General features: G+C 42.3%; 1 protein-coding gene across 7 annotated transcripts in view; it reads left to right on the forward strand.

Annotated features, from left to right (window-relative positions):
* Window positions 1–25,824, forward strand: part of dclk1a (doublecortin-like kinase 1a) — a 50,285-nt gene that overhangs the window by 11,931 nt on the left and 12,530 nt on the right. For 4 of the 7 annotated variants that reach the window (XM_071903968.2, XM_071903969.2, XM_071903970.2 and 1 more), the window contains exons 3-6: window positions 7,353–7,452; window positions 10,449–10,556; window positions 19,146–19,154; window positions 19,992–20,086. In XM_071903968.2, coding sequence (XP_071760069.2) covers window positions 7,353–7,452; window positions 10,449–10,556; window positions 19,146–19,154; window positions 19,992–20,086 — 312 coding nt within the window. Of the gene's footprint in view, window positions 1–7,352; window positions 7,453–10,448; window positions 10,557–10,737; window positions 10,747–19,145; window positions 19,155–19,991; window positions 20,087–25,824 lie in introns of all 7 variants that reach the window. The other 3 variants (XM_071903966.2, XM_071903967.2, XM_071903965.2) reach the window with 2 other exon arrangements.

Below are 25,824 nucleotides of genomic sequence, written 5' to 3' on the forward strand. Positions count from 1 at the left end.
CTGAAAAGCAAGGAGCTGACAGATGAGGCCTCAAGCAGACCTGAAATCTGACAGGCAGACAGAAATAGCCGATCTAAATGAGCAGGCTGAGCAGTGATGTCGCTGATCATTTGTTCTCAGCAGCTGATTCAGAAGAGCCGCCGGCGAGAGCCAGACAGACTGTTTGAACGCAAAAACCTCGGTTTTAACACCACCAGGGTGCTAGGAAGATGGTGTGTGTGTGGGTGTGTGTGTGTGTGTGTGTAGCTGTAGCTGTGTGTTCAGTTGTGCATGTCCTCATACTAACCCCTGAGTTTGTTTATGAGCATGTGCCCAAGTCTATCTCTCCCTAAGGCTTGTTTTCACCTCCACTTGTTTCATCTGAATATTATTGCACTATTATTGCACTCTTTGCACTCTTTTCACCACGTCTCCAAGCACCAGAGCTAATAGTCTGCACAGCAACTCACACGCTCTCCACATTCGTCATTCATGGCATAAGCCAACCAAAGAGCCACTTAGAGGTTATTGACCAAAGATATTGCTCTGCAGAACCCAATTTAACATGTTTTAATCTGTCTGCCTATTCAAATAAAACACATGGCTGCAAGCCCCCGTGGGTCCCATTGAATCTCTGCAGACAAAATGTAGCAGTTTGTCCCATTTTTCTCTCTTTCTCTTTCTCTTCTCTTAGCATTTTCCCTCTGCCATTGCTTCTCTCTCTATAACTCTCTCTCTCTCTCTGTCTCTCTCTCTCTCTCTCTCACCAATCACAATGGTTATTAACCTGCCGAGACTTCCTCTCTCTCTTTATATAATAACATCTTGACAGGTTGGCAATGAAGAAAATCTCTCTCTCTCTCTCTCTCTCTCTCTCTCTCTCCCTCTCCCTCCCTCTCTCTTCCACTTCCACCTATTAGTGTTATTGTTCTATGTCATTTGTTCAATCCTCTATTTCTCTTGTTTGTGAAGCACATTGTAACTTTGTTTTGAAAAGTGCTATATAAATAATCACAATCATAATAATATATACATGTTTTTCTGTCTAGTTCAGTTCAAGATTAAACTGAGAGAAACATGAGAGAAATTTATTTCTAGCTTGAGTATGACTCTCCTTTTCTAGTTGTGTTGTTATAAAACTCAAATTAGGTGAAGTGTTTTTGTATGGAATAGCCTCAGTCTATCCACATGTCCATACTGTGGTTAGTGAACATTGCCACCGTGTGGTGAAATTGATCAGTCAGTCTCAGGTTGTGATCCACAAGTGCAGTTTTGTCGTGCCAATTATTTGTGTCACAGCACCAATATCTGACCAACACCACCAGGCTCCTTAAACTTGACTGTATTTTGTCTCAGGGAAAAAGGACAGAAACAAAGAAAGAGAAGAAGACTGCAGGTGGGAGAGAGAGAAACTTGACAGTCTAGTTGCTATTTGATGAATGAACACTAGATGGCGCAGTGAGAACATAAATGGGTTTACGGAGAAATATGCAAATTGAGAAATCAGTTGTTGTATAAGACATTTCCCAGAAGAGATGATGGTAGTGTTGAGATTCTCACCATTGTCACATTTGAAAGAGTTACAGTAAAATATGTGTTTGATTATATAAATCTTTCTGTATAAGTCTTTGTTTTACCGCTGCCCTAACTTCTGGATATGCTTGAACATCAAACACGGTCCTCTTGCGGTTCTGATATGAATGACATCATTATAGTTAATAAACAGTTTCTTCATGACAGAGTCAGTGACCCTCTGCCTTGTGGTGGATCAGACATTTTTCTGATATTCAGAGGTGTAGTATTCAGAAAACTATGACCATCAGTCTGAAAACCGAACAAAATAAAAACCAAAATCAAACTAGTTGTATGAGTCTAAAAGCCCATTTCTGGTTTTCTCACTTTCATCAATACAGATATTAGAGACGTTCTGAGGCTGAGAGAGAGGCTATGAAATTGCCAATTTCTACACGTCTTACTTCTGTCCCTACTTCTTCTTCTTCTCTCTCTCTCTGTCTCTCTCTTTGTTTCTCTCTGTCCTTGTTTCAGCAGCGGTAGACGTTGTGTAACTGCGCTGGTTCTCTGTGCAGACGAAGCACCAGAGACATCAAAGCAGCTTGTTTTGTCGTTGGGAAGAAGGGCTGTGAGCAGCAGTCAGGAATAGATCTCCTCCTCTATCGCTCTTTTCCCTCTCTCTCTGTTCGCTCGCTCTCTAACTCTGGGGATTCGGCTAGTTGGTTTCATCTCTCGACTGTTTTATTTTTATTTTATTTTTTTCATGTCTTTTTTGTTTCACCTCTATCTGCCTCGTCTCCTCTCCATCATTCATCCGTCCATCTGCCTTTTCTCGACTTTTCAGACGAGGCTCAAGATCCGCTTTTTAAATGGAGACTGTATGAGCGGATACGAGTTATTTGAATATTAACCAGGCTGTGTGCACGTGTGTGTGTGTGTGTGTGTGTGTGTGTGTGTATATGACACAGTTCCGTAGAGTATCATGCCTGTGGTAGATAAAATATGGATGATGGAGCTCTCCCTCTGAGGGTGCACCTCGTGCCACAAGAGGGGGGTAGCAGTCAGCGGCACCAGCCATGCACGGACGCCTAGAGGGCCATATCACTATGGCAACCATACTCTTCACACCCTTGCCAGCGTGTGTATGTGTGTGTGTGTATGTTACTCCACATTAGTTTACACTCAGCTAACGACTTCAAAGCTTCCTCAGAGGCTGCCCTACATGAAGACATGCCCCTCTTTCCCTCCAGTCTCCTCCCTTATTCCTCTTTCTCTCCTCATCACATACTCACAGATTATGTTCTCTGTGTGTGTGTGTGTGTGTGTGTGTGTGTGTGTTTTCCCCTCCCTGTTTACCAGACGTTTCTGGTGTGCTACAGTATCTATCTAGGGCTGAGCGGCTTCAAAGGGCCTCGTTCCAGAAATCTCTCCTTAGCTGACTCCAGCAGCAGCAGCAGCTCTCTGCTTAGTTCAGTCGTGGCCTCAGGATTCATCCTGACTCAGAGCGTCAAACACACACATCCTGACGCTCCGGTCTGACCAAAATCCACTTTGACAGGGACAAGGCTTTCAAGAGGATGACTGGCTTATGAAGAAACGTCCAAAATTGTATAATAAAAATCAGTGGACTTGGAGGAGAACACAGGTGTTTTGGAGCCCCACGTTAAATTCTAAAATGCTATTTATCTGTTTTGCTGTAAATCAGAAAGTCATTCAATATTTCTAAAATATAGATGACTCAGTCTGTTTAAGTGTCTCAGCCAAGGACTCAAGACAGGAAAGCCTTTTATTCTTCAAAAAGTACCATATTACATAATTTTGTACACGTCAGTTTGTAAGAGTAGGTGTCACAGTTTTCAAACGGTGGATAGCTCGTTTTGGGAAACGTTTAAATTCCTGAATGTATATTCACAAGACAAGCAGGCTCCTTGTCTTTTAACACTGTTGACCCAAGAAGTGCCTCCGCTTTCCGTTAAGTGACATCATCCTTGATCAATTGGCATGTCTGATATGAAAGATCAAAAAGGATACAGTCATTAACAACACACACGAGCCTAGGATACCTAGTAGTAACACATATTTTTGCTACTTTTCAACACAAATCATGTTGATAACAATGCACAGTGAAACAGCATAAGTTGTTGATATTGTGCAGAAAAGTAACATCAATCAATGATTGAAATCAATATCATGATAATCGTAAGGATTTTTTTCAATATTGATATGTATCATAATATGGCTCATGTATGCAAAATCATATGTTAAATAATCAAATTAATGTTCATCCTGTTGAACCAAATGGTAATGTTTTCAAATAATATTCCTTAAAATGTTTCATACTTCATTTTGTCAGAATTTTTAAATAAATTTGCTTGTTATCATCAGTTTATACAGAATTGTGTCACGATATCTCAAAATCACCATATCATCACAATATGAAAGACTGAAAGACGATAAACAATAATATTGACATATTTTTAAGAGTGTATCACAGCTAGTAACACTCAAAAATAACAGTCTTCCAGTACTTTATACTTGGGATTACTGTGCTCACTGGGTGTGTGTCGAACAAATACGCACCGAATACCAAGCAATAACAAATGGATGAAAAGATGAAAATAATGTGAAGCCGCAATGTTCCGCCGATAATGGGAAACAGTACAATTAGAGGAAGAAGTGGCCGAGACGATCTCTGAGCGCCGATGCTCCAGAGAGGCTTCCTCAGTATCAGCATCAGGATCACAGCCGTCTTGTTAGGGAAGTGAGCTGTTCGCCTCCGAAATAATCATCACCACACTATCAGGGGATACTATCAGGGAACAAAGCAATATACACTTTGTTATGAAACTAGAATAATATCACTGCCTCTCTCTCACTCTCACACACACTCTCACACACACACACACACACACACACACACACACAGATGCCAAGTCTTGATTTGAAAAGTTAAATGACAACAATCCATCCTCCACTGTCTGAGATGAGATTTTTCTCCCCGTTTGCTCATTTGGAGTCCAAGGATGACTCCCATCTCTCTCTCTCTCTCTCTCTCTCTCTACACACACATGCACACACACACACGCGCGCACAATGGCCTCTTAGCTGTTTATTGGGTATTTTGTTGATAATGCTGCTACATTAGCTGTGACATTGTTTCGGGATGTTGATCGGTAGCTAATGGGAATCTGAATGGATTCTTGGCTGTTAATTGCCATGAAAACACAGTACAGCAGTAGATTTGTGTGTGTGTGATAACTCCAGGCAGTGCTAGACACAATAGTCCATATGCAGCCTAACTTGTAATGGCCCCTAATAGGTTTGTGGTGGGAGTTTTGCTGTGTGGATGAATGCACTATTGTCTTCTCATAAATCCTCTCTGATTATACCGTTGACTATCGAGAGATATCATTTGGAATATTGATGACTTGGGTTTGAAGTGTGATGGCTGGCTTGTGGGTGTAATTAAAGTTGTTTGAGTAAATCATGGGGAGTTTAGATCAGATATCAAATTAGCTCTAGACTAAATCAAATTGAAATTAATGAACAGCAGGCATTTTGTAATTTGTCATAATGAACGCCCTGTAGGTGATACGACTGAGATTTCTTCAGCGTACCCTGAGGATGAGCTTACAGGTTCAGGGAGTGAATAATATATGTATTATGCAGCCAGATAAAGACTCTGCAAGCCCATGTTGGAGAACATATGTGAGTAACTGTGCTAATTAGGAACCCTCCAGGCTTTTTCATTAGGATTAATCAGACTCCTCCGCCCAAAGGCTTTTCTTTTGTAACCCTCATAATGTAAAGTTTTTGTTTTGTTGCATAACGCTGTTGTCACCAACGGCAATTTTGGTGATTTTCATGTTTTCACTTCAGTTGAAGGATTACATGCTCCTCAGAGGGTGGGGAAAATTCTCCGACCTCTTTGGGCTTATGAAGCCAAAAGAAAATCCACAGGATAAAGTCAAAAATGCGTTATGATTAAGCTAAAACACGGCTGTTTTTCTTGACATTTCTTGACATTTTAGAGATTCAATTCAATTCAATTCAATTTTATTTGTATAGCACCATCTCATACAGAAGCAGTTCAAAGTGCTTTACATAAAAACAGAATAAAACAGCAGAAATGTGCAAATAAACAGAAACATCCATGCATACATACACATAAAAACACATATAGCCTACATACACACATGCAAACAAACATAATGTACAAATACAGTGTGTTCATTTAAGAAAATGCTTGAGTGAAAAGGAAGGTCTTTAGTTTGGTATACAAGGTTTTCACCTGACAGCGACGCTAAGTGACCCAATGTTCTGTGTTTTTTGTCCCATTCTGTGTTTTTTTTTGCCTCAGTGTGTCAACATGTTGCTGTGGGTTTGGTGTTAGCTTCACAGTATGGAGTCTGTCATACGAATGAAAATGACTCATTCAGACAGCGGCTGTTTTTCTGTGAGTCAGACGTTTTCTCTGCCAGCTCCTTACTTATTCAGTAGTAATCTCAGTAATCCCAACTTCTCTCTGACTCGCTCCCTGTCTCTCACTCTCTCCCTCTTTCTCTTTCTCACACGTTTCTTTCTCTCCCTGTTATCTTCCTGTCTCCCTCTCTCTCTCTCTCTCCGTCTCTGCTCTTCCTTTCTTCCTGTTTGTGATTCATTACCTTGACGAGGCGCTGGTCTAGTCTAGAGGGACACTGACCTCCTTCCTCCTCTCTCTCTCTCTCTCTCTCTCTCTCTCTCTCTCTCTCTCTCTCCCTCTCCCCCCTCCCTCCCTTCCTCTCTTCCTATCTGGGGTCCAGTGCACGTGTGCTGGAGAGCATCAGCAAATCAGTGAGTCAGCAAGGTCTCATTAGTCGCTGATACACTGATTAAACACACAAACATCGCAGCAGCACAGCAGCTGAATGGCTTCTCAGGCGCGCGCACACACACACACACAAACATATGCAAATGAACACGCATGCAAGCAAATAAACACACACACACACACACACTGACCTCCCTCACGTTTCTGCTCCGTCTCCTGGGGCTCAGTGCATGTGCCTTGTTGTGTGAGCACAGGAAAGGGAAGTCAGTTTAGTGTGTGTGAGTATATCAGTGTGTCTCTAAGTGTGTACAAGTGTGTGCATTGTTATATGCATAGTTATATGTAATTGCACATCTATATTATCTTTGTATATGTATATGATAGATAGATAGATAGATGATAGACTCCAGCACTCCAGAAACAGAAATCCAACACATCAGATTTATATACATAGTATAAGAGATAAAAGATAAAAATCTGATAAAAATTCAACATGAATAGATAAAATGAAAAGTTAAAAATAGAAAATAGAAATGCAGCTTATGAAGAGCATTGATTAAAAGAGTAAACTATTACAGTAACATATTGAAATGAGGGCAGCATAGCCTACTGTGTGTCCACATTAGTAGCACCTGTAAGAGGATGGTATGTGTGTGCGTGTGTGTGTGTGTGTGTGTGTGTGTGTGTGTGGGGGGGGGTGTGGGGGGGTGTTAAGAGAAGCAGGCAGTTTAAATCTCTAGACCGGATGGGAAAATGTAGATGGGAAAAGTAAAGGAGTAACGCTCTCCCCTCAATCAACAATCACTGTCGATGTTCCCTTGAGCAAGGCACTGAACCCCCAGCTGCTCCAGAGGCAGCAGTAGAAGACACAGTGTGGTTGTACACAGTGTTCAGCTCCCAGTGTGAATGTGTGCAACTGTGTGAATGTGAAGCAGGGCAGCGCTGAGAAGAGTTGAAAAAGGGCCAGTGTGCTCAGTCGACTTTCCCTGGATAAATAAAGGATAAAAATAAAAATCGGAACTAACTCGTCTTCGTGTGTGTTTGTTCCCAGGTGGCGTGTCTGCAGGACTTCTTCGGCGATGAGGACATTTTTGTGGCGTGTGGACCGGAGAAGTTCCGCTACCAAGATGACTTCATGTTGGACGAGAGTGGTGAGGCGACTCGCTTCCTCTGACATTTCCACGCTGACATTTCACATTTGACTGTTCGGTCCGCTCCCCCCTTTTGTTTTGTCCTTTCCTTTCCTTCCTGCCCCTAGCTGTGTTTTCTGGCCGTTTCTGTCTAGCACACTGTTCTAGTTTTGTGTGCTGTGTGTTAGAGCTGGGCAGTAATTCAATATTATCATTTGTCTTTCAGTAGAATCATATCAGGATGAATCAAGTTATTGTGATATACGATTCTGTTGTCTAACTGAATGATAAAAAGCAAATACAAATTAAAGGAATAGTTCATGCAAAAGTCATTATCTACTCAACCTCATGCCAGTTGAAACACAGGCAAAGTTTGTTAGTCCATATAACATCTAACATCATATAAAATCTATCACAAAATGAGATCTGAAACAAATATAATATACAGTATATAATATACAGTACTGTATGTTGATCATACTTATATGTTTAGCATACTTTATTATGCCATACTTTATTATCGAATTTCCCCTAGGGGATCAATAAAGTGCATCCTTATCCTTATATTACCATACAGTTCAATGTGATGAACATGAATTTGATTATTTTACTGTACATGTGATTTTGCATATTTAGAAGATATTGTTATACATTGTGATCAAAATAATTACTTATATGATCATTAAATTAATTTTGTCCTTATTGCCCGGCCCTATTGTCTGTTCACTGGTCAGTATATGCTTTTTTCATCCTTGTTGATTTCTTTCTTTCTTTCTTTCTTTCTTTTTCTTTCTTTCTTTTTTACTTTGTCAGTCCTTTTTCTTTCCCCTGTATCATTTCTTTTTCACTTTTCAGTTGCACCGTACCCCTTTCTTTCTTTCTTTGTTAGTCCCTTTTTTTTCTCCTGTATCATTGCTTGTGCACTTTTCAGTTGCACCGTGCCCCTTTCTTTCTTCTGTGTATGACACATCTCCATGGTTCAGGTGGCAGAGGACTGTGTAGGCTGTCCAGTTCATTACGCTCCATTGTCTTTCCCCGCTCCTCCTCCTCTCCTCTCCTCTCTCCTCTTGGAAGAACGGGACCGCTGCACTGCAAGCCATCTCCTAACCTATTGTACTATTCTTCTTCTTTTCTCTTTCTCTGCCTGTCTGCCCTCTGCTGTCTATTGAGAATAGGTTAGCGGCGCTTCTGTCCTCACCTCACCCATCTGTCTTGTCGCTTTCTTAACTCCCCCTCTGCATCAGTGTGCTGCCATTTAACGCTCATCTGTATTCTCATCTTCTCATCTCTCTCCCTCCTATGAATCAGTGAGCACTGTTTTTTGTTCAGAGGTCTATTAAAACCATTTGTTTCCCCTGTAATCCCTTCATCTATTCAATAATATCCATCCCACCTGGGTCGCCAACCTCCACCTCTTTCCCCCTCTTGCCTCTCTTTCTCTTTTTCTCTCCCACTCTCCCCCCCCACTCTCCTCTCATTTGCGAACTATAGGCTCTATCCGGTTCCATTAACTAGTGTCCCACAGGCTTCTGATGACAACCCTTCTGCCTTGAGAAAGACCACAAAGCATCCTCCTACACGCAACAAGCCACTCAACGCCCATGTTTGCAGAATGAGTGTTTTCATTAGCTGTTGATGATAGTCTCATCTCCCTCCACTCCCACCTTTCTTTTCTTTGAACTCTTATTTTGTCAGTTCTCGTCTGCATCTTCTCTCTCTCACTCACTTCATACATTTCTCTCTCACACACACACACACTTTAATTCTCTCCCTGCGTCCCAGTAGGGAGGTAGCACAATTTGACACCTCTTCACACGCCCAGAGAGACAGAGAGCAAGAGACGGAGGACAGAGAGCAAGAGACAGAAATAGACAGACAGGGAGGCCGAGAGACGAGCGAGGCAGACCGCGAGGCAGAAAGACAGTCGGAGTCAGAGCGGCAGACAACTCTCCCCTCCTCTCAGCATCACTATAATTATCACTTCTGCCTCGACTCTGACACACTGTCATCACGTTAACACTCTGCATTGTGCATTAATCACCGGGCCACAGCGGCTGCCGCGCAAACAAAGAACGCATAAAGATACACACAAAAATGCACACACACATGTGCGGGCAAACACACGCACACATGGCAGCCTCGGTGGCTAATTCCCCCTTCCCGCTGGTCTGGAATGGTAATGAGCTATAATGGGGCTGGGTTAATGAACAGAAGAGGAGCAAAGTTTTTTGGGGGGTGAGGGAGGGAAGGTGTCGGCATACCATCGCATGGCTCACTTGTTAGGAGTGTGCGCCTCTAAAATACCAGACCTCCGTGAGTCATGGCTGTCATCCTTGAAACGCCGCAATAATTGCGTTTGGAAACTAAGCCCAGTGAAGGTCAGAGCTCATTTTTGCAGGGGACTTGAAGGTAAACCCAATTACGGCTGCGTCGATACATTAGCGGTTTAGTGTTTTCTTGTACGACTAAAGGTCAAAATCAGTGAAAACATTACAACAATGGTTGGTCAGACGTCCATAAAATGAGATTTCAATCCGTTAAGAGTACTGACGTGTTTTAAAGCTCTCAGTTTATTGTATTAAAGCTTTTAGTTTTGGTGTGTGTGTGTGTGTTACAAAACACAATGTCATGTCACCATGTCACAAATGTCATATTCACTACTTGAGTGGATCATTTATGTGCTTGCAAACACGACAATATTGGAGTTTTGGCTCCCAATCATTAGTCAACTATAGCAGCTCAGTTGCTACCACTTCTGAATCAAACTTTAAACACTGTAAGTCCTTGATTTGTCACAAATGAAGACTCATAATTATACTATTTCTAAAGTGTTGGAGACTGAAGCAATGATGATGCTTGTGCTTCTTGTATGAATGGCATGACTTTTAAGAATAGCTGAAATTGATTAAGTGAGTAGCAGACGTCTTTGGCACTTTGAAGTAAATGTGCGGATGAATTAGTGGTTTCTAAATGACTGCTGAATCTCTCCGTCTCCTTTCTTCTCTCTGTGCTGTCAGAGTGTCGCGTGATGAAGTCAGTGACCTATGGGAAGATGTCGGGCTCTCTGGGCCGGGCCTCCCCCAGGGCCGTCGGCCAATCACGACGCAGCAAGTCCCCTGTGTCTGGTAAGACCTTAGCATGAGGTTCTTTCTTCATCTTTTCTCCTCTTCCTCTCATGGAGCCCATACAGCTATCATATATGCTGTGTGTGAGTGTCCTTTACGGTATTTGAGTGTGTGTGTGTCTTTGTATATGTGTGTATTTGCATGGATAGTGTGTAGACTGTCTTCGACCTGTTGGACACAGTTGGGAGTTGTGTTTATCCTAATACTTTTTCATGTGTTTGCTTAGTATTTTCTAGCCCATTACTTAATCAGTGTTGCAGCAAATGAAAACAGTACAAACAAACACTGAAACGAAATCATAGGTCTGCGGAGTGTCTGGCAGTGTGTGTGTGTGTGTGTGTGTGTGTGTGTGTGTGTGTCAGTTGTGTCTCGTTGCATGCATAATATGAATTCAAATGAGAATGAGTTCACAGGGGAGAGCAGAGAAAAAAGGCAGATAGGGATGAGAGAGGTAGAAAAGAGGGGGGGAGAGGGAGTTGAAGATGAGAGGGAAAGGGGAGGGAAGGGGCTGGTGACTCAATCCTGCAGCTCCACACAAGCCATTCTTCACCTGACATACTAATGAATCGTAATGAAATGTTGAGAGTCTGCGCCGGTACATACTGTATTGTTTGTGTCTGACAGTGATGATTATATGATTATGACTGTCCCGGCAGAAAGTCAAAAACCGCTCTAGAGGCAAACAAGCAACGGCAAAGCAAGAAGGATTTACTCGAGTACGATGGTTTATTCATTCTGACAGCCCGTTTATGCATCCCGACTGCACCAGTCCATGGGTGGCACAACATTCCTTCAGTTTGGAGCGTTAACCGGTGTCAGCTCCTACATTTACCAGTCACGCTAACAGCATGAACTCTGCCTATGAGTAAAACATCTGGTTATGCAGCACCGCATTTGTGTTTTCACTCTTACTGTTATTATTTTGTGATGAGTCACATGAGTCTTATTGGCTTTGGGGATGATTCGATAGGATGATGCAACGCACAGAAACTCCCATGAAAGAAGCCATTCCACCTGCCGTTAACGCACGCACGTAAATGCACACACACACACACACACACACACACACACAGCACCATGTTTGAGAATGGAGTCATCTATGTTTCTGAGATACTGACTAATGAATTTCAGGTAACATTTTTCCCCCAAAATGGATGTATAGCATTTTTGGAATGAAACCAGACAAAATCAGATGACAAAATGCATACGATTTGTGTTGTGTTGTCCTTTTATATGCCGGAGGAAAAAGGAGAGACAGAGGGAAAAGGGCTAGAAGGAGATAAACAGCTAGGGTGAACAGAGACGGTTTTGGGTGCAGATGACTTGTAAAGTTTAGGGAAAAGGTTATGGGAGTGAGTCATATGCTATCTGATCTGATTGGCTGAGGCAATTCAGGAATAAAGGTGTGTGTGTGTGTGTGTGAGAGAGAGAGAGAAAGAGAAGGAGAAAACGAGAGCGAGAGAGAGACAGACAGAGAAAAAAAGACAGACTCTCTTGGTTGCCATGGAAACATGGAACAGTAAGAGCATGTGGCTGGAGATACAATAGCGTGTGACGGCCATATATGGCAGCGGCTTCCCGTCTGTAGAGCACGGAGCTGATTGACGCTCGGTCCTCGCTGGAGCCCTGAGTCAGACGGCCGCTTCTCAGAAACGCTCTGCCTCCGGCTCTCCCGCTACTTATTACCTTCCAAGGTTTCAAGATGTAACTGTTGTCTGTGATTTTTTTTTTTCCATGCCACTCTGTATTCACCGCAGCGCAGTGACTCTCCGTAACACCTCATCCCTTTGCACCACAAGTGTTAAGATTCGAATGACGAGAAGAAATGACAAATTATTAATGAATTCTCCGTTTGGCCCTGATTGGTATTCCGTTGCTTTCTTACTCTAATCTTGAAAGTCAGACGATCTCGGGAGTGTTTTTTTTTTTTTTTTTCACATTCGAAGCGCATCACGCCCTCTTCCCCCTGACAACAGTTTAGCCCAGAATTATGCTAAATAGTCCAACCAATCAAAACAGCAGCTTATATGCGTGCATGCTGTTGTCATAGATATCACCTCATGTTGTTAGGACTTGTCTGACTATGATGTTATGACTTAATAATAATAGCTAGATAATAGCTTGTGCCTAGCTTGTAGCTAAATAACAGCTGCCATTATTTTATTTTTTATGATTTTGCTGTGATTCTGTGACTCCTCTCTATAGTGTCATCAACACAAACAACCCTGAAGATGTTTCCTGATAGGACTGACAGGGCTTTCTTAGAGCTTGGACCTTTCTCCATGTGACCTGTAAGCAAGGAGGCCATATGTGGGTCCAGTCTCATCACTGATAATGAAAATGAAAAGATACAAATGAGTGAATTGCAGCATGTAGAGAAAAGGTGTCAGCTAGAACAGAATATCTCACACATGCTCACATCTACATACAACAAAATGAGATAGAAAAAGAAAAATGATTGACGAGTTTTATTTGACAGAACAATAGATCAAAGTTGACAACGAGCTATGGCAACTCACTGTGATAATTTTAGGTTTGTCTTAGCCAGGTAGAAGACACTTTCAATTCACAGTACGCTGTCAGTTGCTGACCAGGAAAGTAAATATTAACATGTCGCAAAAACAAAGATATTCACCCTAAATCTTGACACTCCAGCTGACTCTCACATGTTACTATCACTCAAAACAGACGTAGCTGGGTTTGCTTAGTGTATTGAAGTGTGCTGATGTGTAAGTAAGTGAAACTTTTTGAACTTGCGTTACCTCTCTCTCTGGTCTCCTGCCATGAAACAAACTCATGACACCATCCAGCTGCTGAGGTTGTTGCATTACTTCTTGCCATTGCCTGAGGCGTTGTGGTGGCAGGGTGGCCTGGTGCTTGGCGAGACTGTCCTGTAATGGAAAGGTCACAAGTTCAATCCCCATAACAGAAAAAGGTTCCTTAAGCCTCTGTCTGTTCACTTACTGCAGGTCCCTCTAGGTAAGTGTGTCAGCTAATTACCTGAATCTAATGTGGAGTGTTATGCCTATTATTTTTGCAGAATAATCCTTTGAATGCAAGCTGATTAATTATTCAGAGGATAATCTCATTGCTGCGTCCATCGGTTCTTTTATTACGGTTACAGTCAAAACATGCAGACCTTTTTATCTTGACAATGAAATGAAAAGTACAGACAGACCAGAAAGCTCCTGCAGTTCTATTTATTGATATTTAGGAACCAGCACAAGAGGAATTTAATTATTTTTCATCCATACTGCACAGTGGAAAAGAGCTCCATTAATTTTAAATCTTGCTACAGATCTTTAGGTTTTCAGACGGCAAGCGTGAAGTTCCACATTCATTTTTAATTCAGCTAACACAGACGTTAATAATGTTCATTACCACATGTAATAATCTGGACCAGACGAACACTTCAGACAAGACTTGAAGCATGGATTATGTCTGAGAGAGAGATGGAGAGAGACGGAGAGAGAATGAGAGAGAATGTGCAACACAACACATGTGCTGTCAAACACCACCTGGTGTCCTGTGTGTGTGTGTGTGTGTGTGTGTGTGTGTGTGTATGTCTGGCTGTTCTTCACTGTGTGTTTGCAGCTGAGACCTCGACACCACTGAGGAATGTGGATCTGTGTGAGAGGGACAGACAGAGTGGCTAGACACACACACACACACACAAACAGAGGACCCAGTTCTCCTGCGTTCTTAGATGTGATGTTACACTGTAAAAACCCATAGTGCAATTCAGTGAAAGCAACTCATCTTTAACTACATGTTTGGCAATTTCACCTTACAATTGCTAGTTATCAGCTTCATAACTTATAATCATCAGTTTATGATGTGCGACTTAAAATTATGAGCTGAAAGAACATTTTACCACGTATTCACTAAACTGATCATATAGCAGTTTAATAGGAAACACTGTTAGCTTATTAGCATGCTTCCTAGCACAGATTGTTTTTGAGTTAAACCAGAAAACCTTCCTTCTTATTATTTGAATAAAGTTACAGGATAGAGACTTGTTATGTATCGTATGCATGTTAGGCAAATCATAGGTCTATATCTGATTAAAATGTAAATAAGTTCAATTCCCAATTCCTACCCCCAATACTCTCTAGATTTTAGAAATTCAATAATGTGGAGTAGCCATTCTCTGTCAGATGTGGCAAGTGGTGCAGATTCAGCTGCTTACCTCTCAGCACAGTCTGAGCTGGGAATTATAAGGTTTTATCTGGATGGAGTGCAGTGCTGAGATTTTGAGCATCAAAGATTTGACATCCCATCTGGCAAAGCTGTTATGTACTTTCCATCTTTTTAAACATTTAATCCCAAAGGTTCTAAAAAAATAACACCACACAAGCATAAAGTAACAGTCAGAGATCATGAATATGTGTCAATTTTGATTAAAAAAAAAAAAAGTCAGATATAACCTTATAATTCCATGCTCAGGATATGCCATAATTTTGTAACACATGAACAACTGACAGCAAAAACCTCCTCACTAGTGAAAGACTAAATTACACTAGAATGCAGTTCATGAATTCATGAATCTTAAAGGATAAGTTTGTCAATTTTGGACTCATATATAATTTGTCTCTTACATACCTGTAGTACTTGGACCCGCAGACAATATTGGCTCCCAAGTCAGCTGTCGGTTGAAACAGCGAGCTCCATTACTCGGCCTCTCGCTGTTAACAATGAGTCCAAACACGGTTTGTCAAAATATCTCCAAAAAAGCCAGTCTGTGAAAACAATATGTTGACCAACCAACGTCTTTATGTCCACAGCCCAGAAAGCAGCAGCACCGCACCATTTCCACTCAGTGGATAGTCCTCTACCAAACTCTATCTGGCTCCGTGCGCAATCGTTTAAAATCTGACCTGACTGTCCGCCAAACTAGATCACGCCGCCAGTAATACACTTTTCACCTCACAGCAGTCTGTGCTGCGGCAGAGAAAAATAGTTCTGTGATTTCCTGATTAGTGAAAATGTAAGTAATGGCGGAACTTTAATTTAATGTAAGTAATGGCTAATTTTTATTTATTTACTTTATAACTTTTCCGTTTACTCTCAACTCCCCTGTGGAGCCTACAAATGGCTTTTTTGGAGTTATTTAGACAAACCCCGTTTGGACTTCTTGTTAGCAGCAAGAGGCCTAGCAGCGGGAGCAGCTGAGTCTGGAGCCAATATTCTCTGTGGGTCCAAGTACTACAGGTACAAATTATACAGGTCCTGAACTTATCATTTAACTAATAAACACTTGTCAACATGACTAGACTTTTGCTGATTTAACTTATTTCACTCAGTGAGTTTTACATTGATAGAACAACTAATAAACTTTGACCCAACTATTCAGTACTATTTCAGTCATCTTGCAGTTTCAAGGCAGCAAGGAAACGTAGGAAAGGAAACAAGTTTTAAGTGGAAGTGCCGTAATAGTTTTTGCAGTGAAGATAGTCTTCAAAGTGCCCAGTGAAGGTGTGTGAAGTCTCCACACCTTCATTGCGAGGCGAGGTGTGGGGCCTGTTGAGCCGCTAGTCTGCCAGTCTCATCAGTGTGTGTGTGTGTGTGTATGTGGGCAAGTTTGAGGGTGTCAGCCTGACATTGTCATCTGTTGGGCTTCATTATGTGATGATCTCACAGCCCTGAGTGGGTGTCCGTACACACCGACCCAAAATAATGTGAGAAAACAATTTGCACTCCTATATTTTTTCCCTCCCTCTTTCTCTCTCTCTCACCATCTGTCTCTCTGCTCTCCTCCGATACATCATGTCAACTAAAATTAACGGAGAACTGCAGATGGTGCCAGCAAGCAGCGCTTTGTCACCTCAGTGTCTCATCTTTCTCTTTCTGTCACAAGCAACTCCGTACGACCGGGGCGACTGGTGTGGTGAAGTGTGTAGTCTCAAACCCACCTACAAATCCCCCGTGTCCCCGGAGCATCAGCTGCTGGCGGTGACACTCTCTGAACTGTGACCCCGCGGTTTCGGGAACCTTCTCGACTTTTCTCACTCCATAAATCCTACTCACAAATTGGAGAAATGTGCAGTCTGAAAGCAGATAAGCACAGTGCGCTCTAGTTTAACACAGACACAAATAACAGAGATCAGGCCGCATCCAGATATGCGGCTGAGGCAGTGTTGATATTTGCGATAATGGCGAGATAATGACATGCTTCCAGCCAGCTTTCTGTTTATGAAACAGCCCCTTATTAGGACTCAAAGTAGCTACACTGTTAGCTAGTACACTGTTATATATCAACAGTTTGTAACATTCAGCGCATTCCAGCTCAATACATGTTATTTGCGATGAAGTGTAAAGTGTAATTTACCTTTTTTGTTGCCTCCACTTTGCCTCAACCTGCCTCGTCTTTATACTTCTACTTCAGTTAATGATTTCCTATATTTCCCAGAATGCCTTTTGACAGCCCCCAGAGAACGGGCGTGAACTTGTTCCATTCAGCTGTGGGTTATAGGTGTAGGTGGAGAGAGCAAAATCGGTAGTAATAGTAAGATCGAGAGAGTGAGTTTTTCCAGTCGGGAAAAATGAGAGTCGCGCCCCTTACTCAAAAGGCAACATGTCTTGTTGCTGCAGTGCATTCTGGTCTATTGAAGCTTCTGTTGGTAGAAAAATTGGTATCTCTGCCTCTTCTACGATGGATTTCTCCTTGTATGATTGTTGAATGTCAGTGTGAAATAGTGAGTCCAGAAAGAAGCCCTTGCTCTTTGATTCTGAGGGACTGACACCAAAACCTGACATTTAGCCTACTGTTGATGTTTTAGGTGTTTGAACAATTTTCTGCTATCAAATTCCATTGTAGCCGCGCTGCAAATATCGTGATGTGACGAGAAATGCAAAGCGCATCACCAATAGCTGCTTTTTAACAGCGTTAAAGTGTTTTAGGGTGGATTTTTCCTTTAATAACAGCAGCATCCCTCCCTGAAGATTGTGTTTGGATGACATACATTAGAGCCTCCAAAATCCATGCTGTATGTAGGATAGGCTGCCGACTAGGCTATATCTGCTTTCCCCCCCTGACCCATCCCAGTCTGCCTCACTGCTCTCTCTCTCTCTCTCTCTTGCTCTCTCTGTCTCTCTATCTCACTCTCTCCTCCAGTCTCTCTCTTTCTCTCCTTATCTCTCTCAGTTCAAGTCATTTCATTTCAACGTGATTTATTGGCTTGAAAGTAAGGAACAATATTGCCAAAGCATCAAAACAAAAGATTTTTTTTATTTTTTTTTACCTCGTCTCTCTCTCTCTCTCTCTCTCTCTCTCTCTCTCTCTCTCTCTCTCTCTCTCTCTCCCTCTCTCTCTCTCTCTCCCTCTCTCTGTCCCCGGTGCGCGTCAGAGTTTGCGCAAGCAGCTTCTCCGCCTATGAGCCGCATGTACTACAGCGCTGCTCCGTCTCTCCCATTCAGTAGACTTTACTATTAAAATTGGACGGAGCTCATACAGAGGTGCTGTTCTTCTTCTTCTACCCCTCTTTGGATTATCACTGTGTTTTCATCATGCTGGAAGCGGAAGGTAGGAATCAAGATCGACCTTTTTATTCAGCTCGTAAACGGCATTTCTCCAAATAATTTGAACGCTGCCGGACAATTTTAAACTTAAGTTGTTCCCATTCGGATGACTTCATGTTCGCGGGTTATGTGTGATTCGCCGGTCGCCATCGATGTGATTTTGTACGCTGTATGGCTTGATTTTGCGATGTGTCATACGGGTGATTTTGTAGTACTAGGCTGTGAAATGGCTTAATGTTAATGTTTATCGTTGTGTAACTCGGAGGAGGGTCTGTCCGTGTGCGTAACGGTGATGCTGAATTTCATCAATGAAAATGCCCGGTGTCAGATCCAGGAATATTGCTTGGATTTTTATCGTAAATCGAAACCATAGCAATTTCTAATCTTTCATTTCCGATGGAAAATGTAAAAATAGTTGTTTGTGCGCAAGGGCATGTCAAGCCATTTTAGTCTGTTATTATGTGTTTTTTTTGTCCTTGTCTTGAATAATGTAGTTCTTTGATCTCGACAGGGGAATAAACATTAATTAATTATTATTAGTATAGTTATTTATACTTTGGGTGGTGCTATAGGATGGAGTCTACTCTAAAAATGTAATCAGGTATAGATTACTGATTACATGTATAGTTGTAATCAGTAAGCAATCCATTGTCATAATAAAAAATGGCTGGGAAATAAGACATCAGGGGTCTGGTGATGTTTATGGGTTACAGTTTTCTAGAAGTCATTGCTCTTTAGGATTTGTTAACTAAATATAAAAAAAATTACAACTTTATTCTCAATTATTCTAAAGCCTTTTCACCAGCCTACAGCAGTAGAAAGTTGTTAGGCTATCACAGCCGGGCCAAGTGGATTTCGGAGGTCCTGGGGCTCCAGCTGGGGCCGGTGAGGATCGGCCTGATGCAGACACTAGGGGCCGCTACTGAGAGCTGATCACAGCGCTCCAGCTGGACTCAGTCACTTAGCAAGCTGAAACTCTGCCTAGGAATGAGCGCAACACATTACATGAGGTGTAAAGTGTTGTGGCGGTCTGAGGACCTCAGTGGGGCCTGGTGGGGACTGCTGAAAAAGACTCCAGTTGTCATTACTGATTACTGCAGTCCTATTACCTGTAAATCACTGCTGTAGGTTAATAGGCCTTCGTAAGGGCAGACTGGAGTCATAATCTGGGATGAACCAGTCCAGTATGGTTGCTCATATAGCAGAGTAATCAATGTTTTCAATAAGGAGGAAGCTCAATGCAGCCAGGCTGTTTGTTCCTGATTCTCCGCAGGTTAATGATGCCATCAGGAGTTCATCTGAGTCTGCCTTTCACTTGACCACACACAGGATCCGGGTGCAGCGTTGATTAATCAGATGTTCTTGTTTAATGAGGTTATGCCGCTGGGTTTGTGCTGCAGCTGGAAAAGTAGATCAGCTCGGGGTCAGTAGTGTGTTGAGTGGAGGAACTGGTTGAAAATGAGGACAGCTTGATGTGGTGTATTGACTTCGAGCCATTAGACTTTAAGCTGGGAACATGCTGTAATAGTTTGACATATGTTGTAAGGGCTCAGGTATATAACTACCTGGTGTCAGGGGGATTTGGACCATCACGAATTTTGTTTTTTTTGGCTAAAATAAGAAACAGCAATATGGATTCCAAACCTTTTTCTCTCTTCTTTTACCTCTCTTCTCCTCCTACTCCTCCTCCACCTCCACCTCCTCTGCCTCATTCATGTGGATGGATGGATGCTGAGGGCGGAAGTGTGGGCCGCTGTTAGACACTCAGAAATATAACTGTTCTAGAAAATACCCATTCGCGTTAAAGGCTAATCTATTTCAATATTTCTCTCCCACTCTCGCCCCTCTCACCCGTCCTCTCAATCTTCTGCATCCTGTTCCCTTTTTCTCTCTCTCTCTCTCTCTCTCTCCCTCCAGTGAATGGGACACCGGCCAGTCAGCTGTCCACTCCTCATTCGGGAAAATCTCCCAGCCCCTCCCCGACCAGCCCGGGCAGCCTCAGCCGACGCAGGGTAAGACACAAATACACACACACACACACACACACACACACACACACACACACACACACTCAGCCCTAACATTTAGTGACACTTAATCTATAACACATTCCTTCTATGTTCTCAGGAAAAGGACAAGGCCGTGACTGAGCATAGGCCGACTACATCTTAGAGTCCCTAGAATATGGAGAAACAACAACATCCCTCCATCTTTAGTGTCTCAGAAAGGGTCGGGATGTGGGGTGGAGGGGTGGGGGGTCTGACCCTTGACCTGACACAGTGCTGCTCCGGAATTCTGGGTAATGGCAGGTTCACGTTAGGATCCCCTAATGTTACAAGTCTTACCCCAGGGTTAATAGTCTTAAAGAACAATTCCTCCTTCCATGCTGATATTCTGTCGTTTTCCCCCTACATGTTAACCCGTAGCTCTCTGTTGTTTATGGAGAACTCTTGTCTGCCTTTGGTAGCTGAACAGCGAATGATGCGATCACTGACATTTAGAGATGATCAGTCACCAGTCAGTATTGGCCGATACTGACTCTAAAGATGAGACTGATGAGTGGACTTGTGAGCGGCCTATTCCAAATTTCCAATCTGTGTCTGTTTCGCAAAAACTATAAATCGTTTGCATCATCTGTGAGCTACCAAGCGGTGCGTTGCATTGCATTTTATTGGCCGCCAGCAAAAAAAAAAAGACCCATTCAATATTGACTGTTGTTGTAGGATCAAATTTTTTACTCTTTTATCGAGTCAAATTACATGTTTTTTTTGTGGAAACTATTCAGGAACATATTTTATACTAGTAAATCAGTATCTGATCAGTAGCGGCCATTTTTCTTTTCGTCAAGTATTCTGTGATTGGCATGGGATTCAAAAGAAATCCTCATCGAAGCATCAGCCCAAATCCCAAATGAAACTCATGATCTGTGTTTCAAATGACACCCGACTCGTCATCATTAGTGCACTACTCAGCTAACAGGGGAGAAAGGGGTATTTTGGTGCAGACTCATTGTACGTTCACTGTGTAGCTCAGAGTTACTGTAGAGACAATACTACTGTACTGTACTGAGAGGTTTCTTTAGGAGCATGCAACTCGAGGGAAAAAATGTGAATACCACATCAGAGACGCCGAGTTCATGTAAAGGGTGTTTTGTGTGTGTGTGTGTGTGTGTGTGCGTGGCAGATCAAAGTGTTTGTTAATCCAGTCCTTGACAGTAATGATGGTGAGCTTTTAATATCAGCCTCAATCCTAACCAGACCCTGCCTCCTCACAGCAGCTCTTTAATTTGTAGGAGCTCTAAGCTTGCTGCTGATTCAGTCTCTTCTGACTTGTAAACAAACACTCTGACACACACACACACACACACACACACACACACACACATACACACATTCACGCACCACTTCTCTTTCCCTTCCTGTCTCTGTTCTCTGTTTCCCTCAGCCTCTCACTCTTTCACATGCAAACACAGCAGTACATTTGAACCTTTCATCACTTGCACATGGCTTTGTATTACTCTCAAATATGCTCACTCACGCTGAAGCTGCAATCCCCAGCATATAACAGATTCATACGCACTGATTTTATGCCTGATGGTAGGCATGCAGCTAAGATATAATGTGTAATATTTATTATTTTGCTATTTATTGTTGCAGGCAACAGATCTGTACTGTTTTTAGGAGACAATGGGGCATACAGCAGATTTAATGGTTTGTGCCCTGGCTTCTGAGTGTGTATGGTTGTGTGTGAGTGTGTCACAGGCACGTATGAGTGTGCGCCTGGCTACATGCATATAAGCTAAAAATCAGCATAGCATAAAGAATTCATTGTTTGGGCTCAGTAGCTTCAGTCTCGTGCTGCAGTTGATGTGTCAGACAGGATTAATGGATGGTGGAGAGAGTACTGGGCCGCAGGCTTATGAGACGAACACTGATGAGGTTATATTGATGTGATATGTGAGGGTCATGCAGGGTGGGATCAGCCAGGGACACAGGAACAGGTCAGATCGGGTCGTATCTACAGCGAGAACAGAGCAAGGTGCTGCAGAGTTTCCACAACCATCTGTTATGGAACTGGGTCATCATGGATTGCAGTCGTTGAATGGAAAAGGGAAAGAGGCGGGCAAGTGCACACATACATAAGCTCTCTTTCTCTCTCTCTCTCTCTCTCTCTCTCTCTCTCTCTCTCTCTGAATGAATAAATTTGGGGCATTTAATGCAGGCAATTACAGTGTTCAGTAGCTGCTGCTCTGTTCTTTCCTCCCAGATAATTTCTACAGTTGCAGAATGAGATCCTAACAAGTTGGGGTAAGAGAGGTGAAGCAGGGGTAACCAGCAGTAACGAGAAGAGAGCCGCGCTCCAGAAATATTAGCCGTTTCCCTTCCACTCGCTTTTCTCACCGAGCATTAGCCTTCACAAATTAGCTTTGTAGTGCAATTCTGACTCCCCTGGTGTGGCAGTTTAATTCAGATTTTATAGCACATGAATCAAGAGAGCGTATTTCTCGACGAGAGATTATTCTGGGCTTTGTGCTGCCTGACACCCTATACTAAGCCCGCAACGGCTTGGCTGGAAGTAAGGGAGGAAGCCTCATACCCCATTATCTCTCCCCTCCACTCTGCAGCTTTACACTCAGCTATATTACTCTGTCATTCTCTTCTCCACTTCTCACTTTTTCTATCTTCCCTCTTAGTGGTTCTGCCTCTGTCCCTTCCCTCCTTGCCAGTTTTTAATTTCTCTTGCACTGAGTCACTTACAGCCACCCAACCCCCCCCCCACCCCCACCCCCCCATATAGGAGGGTATTAAACTTCACAGCGAGAAATAATATTCCATCACTTGTGTTGTAGATGAATCCCAAGCTTCTCTCTAAAGTGGACTCCAATCTTCTGACACTACTGCACTTTACACTACACAATACACTCACACAAACGCACACAAATCCCCTTATTATGATACTTATAAGGACACACTATTGGCTTTCTCACCTTCACAACTAAATGCATAATTTACTCTAACCTAACCTGTAACTAAAAAACATTTGGGACTCACAGATGACTAAAAATGAATTTATTGTACTCTCCTTTTTAAATTTCACCTAAATATATATTGAAAACTACCATAAATCCATTTCCTAGGCAGCCACAGAGCTGCACAGACTCTCTGACCTCGTACTAGGACAAATCTCGCCGGCTCACCTCGTTGGACCCCGCATTAAAATACGTGGAGGCACTTCACTGCCTGAAGTAGGCTGCTCGCACAATCCAGACCATCACAGCCTATTTCCTCCAGCAGAAATTACAGACGTAGCATCGCCCCACGTTAGCCACGCATAGCCAACACCGTGGCTCATGTGCTTTTCCTTTCTCTTACACACGTACATGGACGCACGCACATATTCATAGAAATAACAGAAATATTCACTTACATACGTTCATGTCTGCTTAAAAAAAACCCACTTCTATACATGAAATGACCATTTGCGCACAGGCAATAGCTTGACTTGAATATGCACACTCGTGCGTGTTACGGGTTTCAAACATTTGCTGCACACTAGCGTGACCCATTTTCATGAATTATCAACAGAAGCATAAAAGAATGCTCTATATATACATGAACTCATCCACTCTCCTCCCATCCCCCCCTCTCCACCTCCTCCTCCTCACTTGTTAAAAGTCCTTTTAGTACCGCTTGCCTCACTGGCAGTACTTTGTCTTTTCACAATCATCTTGCTTTCTTCCTATCTTATTTTTTATTCTCTGTTCTCATTTTACCCACACAGACACACACACAGTCAATTTTATTATCTTTCATTCCTGAAGCACAGACAGAAGAATTGAATGAGCTGGCGAGGTCACTGCTCTTCCCATTCTTTTCACTCCATTAGATGTGAGAAAGCAGACAAGAAAAAAAAAAAGCATACACTGAACAGCCACTACACAACAGATTGATCACAGGGCAAACAGAAGCTCTTTGATGCCAATAGTGGTAACTGCAGCTGTGATGCAATCAGGTAGCAGGTGTGTGTGTGTGTGTGTGTGTGTGTGTGTGTGAGAGAGAGAGAGAGAGAGAGAGTGCTAATTGTCAATAGTAGTATCTCACCTACATCCTCCTCTCACCATTGAGTCATTCATGTCCATCCATAGTCCATTGAATTGCATGCTCCACCTCTCGTTCTCATTGTTCTTATTTTATGTTGGGTGATTCACAATTGTATTATGTGTGTATGTGTGTGTGCGCGTGCATGTTGTGTGTGTGTGTGTGTGAGAGAAAGAGCGAAAGAGAAAGAGCGTATTATTACCTGGGTGAATATTGTCTCATTTCATCCATCATGTGTGTTTGTCGTTACTAAAGCATGTATTTGTTATCAGGATGTATACTTCTCATTTCATGTTGTGTTTATGTCAATAGGATTTTGTCCAGTTTTTGTTCTCATAACTACCTGCCAGTAAGACTGGCTGCAGCACATGAGGAAACAGTTGGCATTCCAGTGGAAGTTAATCAGAGCCACAGGCTTCTGAATCGACTTGTCTACCAAACAAATAATGAGCTGTACTGCAACAATGTGAAAATATATTCTTTTTATTCGCAGTATGGTGCATGCATAATGGAAATTGGCAGCAGCTCCTACTTAAAGCAAAAAAAAAAAAAAGAAACATTGAAAATGTGAAAAACAAACGGCCAAGGCCAAAATCCTAACTATGGCACAACTTTTTCAGGTGAAAAATATTTAAAAGCATCTATGTAGAATAGCCAATGCATTTCACCCACATGCATGTCTCACATTTCAAATATATATATATTTTTGTCCCGAATTCCAATAGATTTGCGTTTCCTGAACATTTCATCCCCTCAAATAACCCTCATACTTGAAAGTTTTGTTTACTTTATATCACAATAAAAATATGGAACTGCACACTCAAAGGCTTCAGAGCATATTTACATATCTTTAATGTATCTAAAAAGCAGCAACACAATCCGCCCCCACGTTTCACCACCAGGCTTCATCAGGTTTGCACAGGGCTCCGATGTGTTGTTTTTGCTGCCGTTTACATACATTAAAGATATGTAAATAAGAAAAGGGTCTGAAGTCTTTCAGTGTGCGGAAGAATATTTTCATTGTTGTGTGGACTGTTCTGTCTGCATGGCGTCTACATTTTGCCTCCTTGGTTTTCTCATGTAATGCTGCCAACTCTTCTCGGCTCATTCGTTTTGTTTGTATTTCCTTTGCTAAATGTATCACTTTGCATTTGTTGATGTCATCATTAAATTCGTTGTCATTTCATTTTCATTTTGTGTTGTCGTTTTTTTTCCCGTTCCCATTCACTGTGTCATCGTGTGTCAGATGTGTCCTTATTTCACCTCATCTCTACTATGTGTGGATAAACAGCTTTGTTCATCATGACACCCACCTACTTTAACAAATCTTTGAGATCATGCCCAGTATATGGAGGATGATTATGTAGCATCATTGTCTTCATATACATGTTTATCAGCGGTATTTTTTAATTATTTTTTTTTATGTAGTTCTATATTCAAGACCACAGAACAGAGCAGCGCTTCCAACACAAACCCGGTCCCAGAGGTGCGCTCATCTCCCCGTCCCACTGCTTCTGCTCTGGATTGGGTTTTTTGGGGACAGCCCAAGTCTCCCTCCCATTTTTAATTTTCCCTGAAGCATTTAATTACGTTTCTGTGATTCCCCGGGATTGCAGTCGATAAGGATCGCGATTAAAATGACTTCCCTGTAT

Source organism: Centroberyx gerrardi, chromosome 11 (genome assembly GCF_048128805.1).
Source record: "Centroberyx gerrardi isolate f3 chromosome 11, fCenGer3.hap1.cur.20231027, whole genome shotgun sequence".
Lineage (NCBI taxonomy): Eukaryota > Metazoa > Chordata > Actinopteri > Beryciformes > Berycidae > Centroberyx > Centroberyx gerrardi.